Source organism: Rhinopithecus bieti, unplaced genomic scaffold (genome assembly GCF_001698545.2).
Source record: "Rhinopithecus bieti isolate Rb0 unplaced genomic scaffold, ASM169854v2 scaffold_46101, whole genome shotgun sequence".
NCBI lineage: Eukaryota > Metazoa > Chordata > Mammalia > Primates > Cercopithecidae > Rhinopithecus > Rhinopithecus bieti.
Genome location: NW_016819049.1, coordinates 1931876 through 1938496, shown reverse-complemented (window position 1 = coordinate 1938496; position 6621 = coordinate 1931876). Strand labels below are relative to the sequence as shown.

The 6621-nt window shown below is 52.0% G+C and overlaps 1 protein-coding gene across 3 annotated transcripts in view; it reads left to right on the top strand.

The window, feature by feature from the left end:
* Window positions 1-6621, top strand: part of CD82 (CD82 molecule) — a 60814-nt gene that overhangs the window by 22526 nt on the left and 31667 nt on the right. For all 3 annotated transcript variants that reach the window (XM_017858163.1, XM_017858164.1, XM_017858165.1), the window contains exon 2: window positions 3790-3871. In XM_017858163.1, the coding sequence (XP_017713652.1) occupies window positions 3790-3871 (82 nt within the window). The remainder of the gene's footprint in view (window positions 1-3789; window positions 3872-6621) is intronic.

Genomic DNA, 6621 nt, shown 5'->3' with positions numbered 1-6621 from the left:
TGCTCTTGTACCCTGGCCTCCTTTCCCCAGATGTCAGTTGTCAATCCCAGCTCTCTCAGGAGAGGGAGTCTGTCTCACTGGTTCATGGGATCCTGTGACAGGGTCCCTTCCTTAATCTCTAAGACAAACAGGGAGGCTCTTTGGGCTCTGAAATCCTATGATTCCTGGGAAGGTCTGATTTGGATGTGTTTCTTCCAACCTTGGTGGCGGTAGTAGTGGTGGGATCTCCTCACTGTGTGGTGAGAAGCTGACAGTGACCCCAAAGCTCCTTCTGTGTCATTTCCTACTCCTCCAACAATCCCATGAGATGGGGATCCCACCAGCATCTTGGTGTTAGAGGTGGGAATGTTGGGACTCAGAGGGGTTTAATAACTCGCTTGCTCAAGCTCACACACCTAGGAGGGAGCAGAGCTGGGATTGAAGCCTAGGATTTTGTTTTTGTTTTTGTTTTTGTTTTGTTTTGAGACAGACTTTTGCTCTCGTTGCCTACGCTGGAGTGCAGTGGCACGATCTCAGCTCACTGCAACCTCTGCCTCCTGGGTTCAAGCAGTTCTCCTGCCTCAGCTTCCTGAGTAGCTGAGATTACAGGCACCCGCCACCACGCCCAGCTCATTTTTTGTATTTTTAGTAGAGATGGAGTTTCACCATGTTGGCCAGGCTGGTCTTGAACTCCTGACCTTAGGTGATCTGCCCGCCTCGGCCTCCCAAAATGCTGGGATTACAGGTATGAGCCACGGTGGCTGGGCTGAACCCTAGGTCTAAAGGAAACCTGAGGCCCTCATCCTGCTTATGCTCACTCTTCTCCTGTTGCCCAGAGTAGCAGCTTTTTTTTTTTTCTAGTGGGTGGGGGTTAATATCAACAATAAGAGTAAGACCAGAGATTGAAAAATAAGATAGTGAGAGGTCAAAAAGCCAGGCCCTGTTGTCAGCAGGGGTTTCAGGAAATACATCACCTGTCCAATATGAAAACAAACACAGCCGTCTGTGCCCAGTCTCTTTCCACGAGTGATCAGAACAAAGTCCAGAGGACCAGAGAGCTGGTGGCCAAGAACCAGCTTGCAGGTGGAGTGCCTGTGGATGGGCTGGCGTCCAGGGCACAATAGCCCAGCCAGGCTTTCTCACTCCCCTTTCTGCCTGACTGGGCAGACCGAGCTCCCACGGGATCGGATGCCCAACTCGCCAAACTGGCTGGATCTCTGGGTCTCAGGCAGTTCCCAGTGGCTGCTGCAGTGGTGCTGCTTCTTCTGGCACGGAGCCTCTCCAGGGTGGGCACATGGCTGAAGACTAGATCAGGCCTCAGAGGGCTTCAGACTGTTGGTCATGAAAGCAACAACTTTTCCAGATCATCATCATCACCATAGTTGGTAACATTTATCTGACACTTACTGGGTGCCAGGCACTTTATAGATACAAACTCTTTAAGCCTGACCACAACCCATTGTTAAGTTCATTTTACAGGTGGGAAAGCTGAGGCACAGTGGTAAGGTGATCACCCAAGGCTACACAGCCGGCAAGGTGTGGCAGATGTGGCATCTTCAGGCAGGGAGAGTGGGAGGAGAGGGCCAGGCACCAGCATAGATTGCGCCCTACTATGCACTAGCCTGATGGTGATTCACCTTCACGCCTGCGGTGGGTGGGCTGGGTTGGCATCCCCATCTGTGGATAAGGGAGCAGCTCTGCAGTGTTTCCCAAGGTCATGTGGCAGATACCCGGCAGAGCCAGGGGTGGAGCCAAGGACCGTCTCTGTGATTCTGAGTCCAGTATTTCTTATCCCTCCCATGTGGGAGCCCCAGTGTGCAGGGACAGGGCCGCAGGTAGGGAAAGGAGCTCTGGACTGGGAATCTTAAGTTATCTACTTCATGCTTAGCTCAAGCTTGCTGTGCCACCTGCCATCTCTTACTCTCTCTGGCTCCTCTGAAAAGTGCAGTGATCTCAAAGGTCTTCTCATGCACAGTAATATTGCTCTGGGGTAATAGACTGGAGTGGAAGGAGCCTTGAGGCAGTCCAGGTTGGAAGATGGTGCAGGGAGCTTCATGTGACACTGTTTTTCAGATGCCAGAGTGCCAGGCAGATTCTCTCTGGCCAGGCGCTGCTGCACCAGAAACCCCAGGCCTGCCTGCACCCCACTGAGGAGCAGAGGGGCTGGCCTGTGTGAGGAATGGAGCCACGGCAGTGGGTCTCAATATACTGGAACCCCCTGGAGAACTGAAGAAACCCTGATCCCCAGGCTGCAGCCCAGAACAACTCATCAGGGTCTCTGGCAGTGGGGGCCAGGCATCAATAACTTTCAGAACTCCCAGGGTAATTCCTGTGTGCAGCCAAGGCTGGGGACCACCACTCTAGGGCATTTAGGAGAAGGGGGCAGAGAAAACCTTGGCCCCAGGTGGGCTTTCTAGGGTCTGTGACCTCCTAAAATTGGAAGGAAGTGTGTGCCTGCCCGTCTGTGTGCATCTTTCTAGGGAGAGTTCGCTGCTTCCGTCAGCTTTTCTGACCCAAAGGAGATTAAAATACTTGCTTGACCCCAGGCATTTGAGACAAGTCTGGGCAATAAACTGAGACCCCATTTCTACAAAATAATCAGCCAGGCATGGTGGAGTGTACCTGTGGTCCCAACTCTATGGGAGGCTGAGGCAGGAAGATCACTGAAGCCCAGGAGGTTTAGGCTGCAGTGAGCTGTGTTTACACCATTGCACTCCAGCCTTGGCAACAGAGCAGGGTGAGGTCCTGTCTCAACAAATATACATATTTTTAAAAACCCTGGCCGGGGGTGGTGGCTCACGCCTGTAATCCCAGCACTTCTGGAGGCCGAGGTGGGCGGATCACGAGGTCAGGAGATTGAGACCATCCTGGCTAACATGGTGAAACCCTGTCTACTAAAAATACAAAAAATTAGCCAGGCGTGGTGGCGGGTGCCTGTAGTCCCAGCTACTCGGGAGACTGAGGCAGGAGAATGGTGTGAACCAGGGAGGCGGAGCTTGCAGTGAGCTGAGATTGCGCCACTGCACTCCAGCCTGGGTGACAGAGCGAGACTCTGTCTAAAAAAAAAAAAAAAAAAAAAAAATCCTATCTTAGGGGAAAAACCCCATCTCTACCTCAATCCAGCGATATCATTCCTGATCTCTCTAGACCTCCCTTTTTTCTCCTGCTTCCTAAAAACGCACACTGAGAGCTTCTTATACACAAGGCACTGTTCTGGGCTCTGGGACACAGGGTGAGTGGGACAGGTGCAGCCCCTCCCCTTGAGGAGCCCATATTCTAGTGGTGGATGCAGACACACTAGTGAACAAATAGGTTACTGCAGTGAGGGTGCGGTGTAACAACCCAGATGTCAACCCGGGCTGCTCCTTTGAGTCTCCTGGGGAGCCCAGCCCTACCCCTAGAGATCCTGATGACTTGGTTGGGGCAGGGGGCCTGGGCATGGCCTATGTTGATTGTAATGAGCAGCTGGAGTTGAGGCCTTCTGAATAGTTGGGTGTTTAGGGGGGGGCCTTTGGGAGGAGGGATGTCAGCCTTCTGAGCCAAGGCCTGCGGGGAAATACGGGAAAAGAGTAATTCTGGCAGAGAAACCCTTTTGTAAAGGCCCTCAGGTGGGTATAAGGGCCCGATATACCAGGACAACAGGAAAGAGGCCATGTGAGACTGTAGGGGGAAGAGGACAGAGGAATGGCAACCCCGGCAGGGCCCCGCTGGCCACACAGGGAGCCTGGATTTATAGTGAATATGTCTTCAGCCACATTACTTTTGGAGAGTCACAGACAGGAGTGACGAGATCTGGGTCTTGTTTTTCAGAGTCCTCCCTGCTGCTGTGTGGACGACACGTGGGCACGGGCAGACGTGGGCCCTGTGACCAGCTGCACTGGTTTCGTGGAAGGTAAGCCCTGGGCCGAGAGGAGTGGTGGGTTGGAGAGGACACACTCAGGCTGTGGGGCGAGGAAGGCGGAGACCTAGCATGGCCCTCAGGTGTTCAGTCTGAGCCACCTGGCGGGTGGAGGGACCATTTCTTCCCCCTCTCTGGCTCCTACAGCATATAGAGTCCTGGAGTGCTGGTCCCTGGGGAGGCTCGGCAGCAGGTCCTGGCATTCAGAGCTGGCCCAGGGTTGAGCACCTCACACACCCCCCACCTGCCCTGTGGGCAAGGGCAGAAGAGGCCTGAGAACAGTCCCTGCAGACTCGGGCAGTGGATCTTAGACTACCTTCAGGTGGCCAAGAACTTGAAGGCCCTGGTGTTCTTTGTGGCAGTCCCTCCATCTGTCTGCCCATCCATCCGTCTACCTACCTACTTATCCATCCCTGCATCCACCCAGTCTTTCATTCGGCAGCGTTTGTTGGGAGTCTGCCTTGTTCTCATAAATAACATAGTCTCCCCTTCAAGGTATCACAGTCCTCAGGGGAAATGGACAGGCAAGTAGAAAGTGACTGTGCAGCACTTCGTTACAGGAACTGTCGTTTATCCACAGCCGACTGTGTGGCAGGCATTTTGCCCATACGATCTAATCTAACGTCTGGACAAATCTTCAAAGTAGGGTTTGGGTTTTTGTTGTTGTTGTTGTTGTTTTTTGAGATGGAGTCTTGCTCTGTCACCCAGGCTGGAGTGCAGTGGTGCGATCTCGGCTCACTGCAACCTCCGCCTCCTGGGTTCAAGCGATTCCTCTGCCTCAACCTCCCAAGTAGCTGGGACTGCAGGCACCCGCCACCATGCCCAGCTAATTTTTGTATTTTTAGTAAACAGGGGTTTCACCATGTTGGCCAGGCTGGTCTCGAACTCCTGACCTCGTGATCCGCCTGCCTCGACCTCCCAAAGTGCTGGGGTGACAGACTTCAGCCACCGCACCCAGGCTGCAAAATAGGTTTTATCTTTGTCACTTCACAGACGAGTAAAGTGAGGCTCAGAGAGGTTAAGTCACTTGTCCATGGTCACACAGCTAGGAGGCATTAGAACTGCATTCAAATCCAAGGCAGCCTGATGCCAGAGCCTGTTCATGGAGCTGCTCTCGTCTCCAGTGCCACTGGAAGGAAGGAGAGAGGGAGTGCCCCTAACCACCATGTGTCTTGGGGGTCAGGGGTTGGCAGTGGTAGTGATGACAAAGCTGGCTGGAGTAGGAAGTTTCCTGGAAGTGTTGATTTCGGCGATGAGTGTTAAATGATGAGTAGAAGTTGGCAAAATATTAATATAATAATTGTATTATACAAACTGATTTGGCATAAAATGATATATTTGGTCAATTAAACTTGTAGTTGCTCAGAAATGGTCAATTTACCTGGTGTCAAGTATAACATAAGATCAGCACCTCACCGGGCACAGTGGCTCACGCCTATAATCCCAGCACTTTGGGAGGCCTAGGCAGGTGTATCACCTAAGGTCAAGAGTTCAAGACCAGCCTGGCCAACACGGCAAAACCCTGTCTCTGCTAAATACACAAAAGTTAGCCAGGTATGATGGCACACACGTGTAATCCCAGCTACTCTGGAGGCTGAAGCAGGAGACTCACTTGACCCTAGGAGACGGAGGTTGCCATGAGCCAAGATTGTGCCACTGCACTCCAGCCTGGGTGACAAAGCAAGAGCGAGAGTGCCTCAAAACAACCACCACCACCATAACAAAGATCAGTACCTCCATCCTGCTGCTCACGGTTCTCTGTGACTGTTCTGGAAGTTTCCCATAAGATGTGCTTGCATCTCATTCCCTTGAATTGTCGGTGTTTTTAACATAGGAAAGCTTGAGCAGACTCTCCAGTGTTTACCAAAAGTATACACAAGAAAGCATAACATTGGAGGACATTCTTTTGGTTTAAGATCATCTGTAAATTAAATCCTCATCCCTCGCTTCTCCTGCAAGTACTGAGTCAACTGATGATGATACAGACGTCGGCCTCAGCTCTGGGTCACCGAGTCCTGACTGTACCAGGCGCTGACCTCACTCCCTCTTCAGGACGGGAGTCCAGTTGGGAGTTCCACTCCCCTAGGAGATGAATGAGGCCCCGGAAGTCCCTGCTCTGTGGCCACACATTGGCAAAGTCAGGATTTGAACCCTTGTTCAAGGATCCTGTGTCTTGTCTCTCTAAGTCACAATCAATTCCTGCCACCCCACTAGATGTTTTCTTTCTCCAAAGTTCCCATGCCAAGGGTGGTCCTGACCCTTGCTGCCTCTTTTTTTTTTGAGACGGAGTTTCACTCTGTCACCCAGGCTGAAGTGTAGTGGTGCAATCTCGGCTCACTGCAAGCTCCACCTCCTGGGTTTACACCATTCTCCTGCCTCAGCCACCTGAGTAGCTGGGACTACAGGTGCCCGTCACCATGCCCGGCTAATTTTTTGTATTTTTGTAGAGATGGGGTTTCACCGTGTTAGCCAAGATGGTCTTGATCTCCTGACCTTGTGATCCGCCCACATCAGCCTCCCAAAGTGCTGGGATTACAGGAGTGAGCCACCGCGCCCGACAACCCTTGCTGCCTCTTACAGAGACTTGCGGGTGCACCATTTGATCCCCTACACCAGGGGCTGGCAGGCTTTTTCTGTAAAGGGCCAGACAGACCAGTAGGCATGGCTGTGTGCAGAAATTTAGATTCCATGTAATTTTCATGCATTAAAGAATCTTTTATTTTCTTTAGCTGTTTAAAATATGA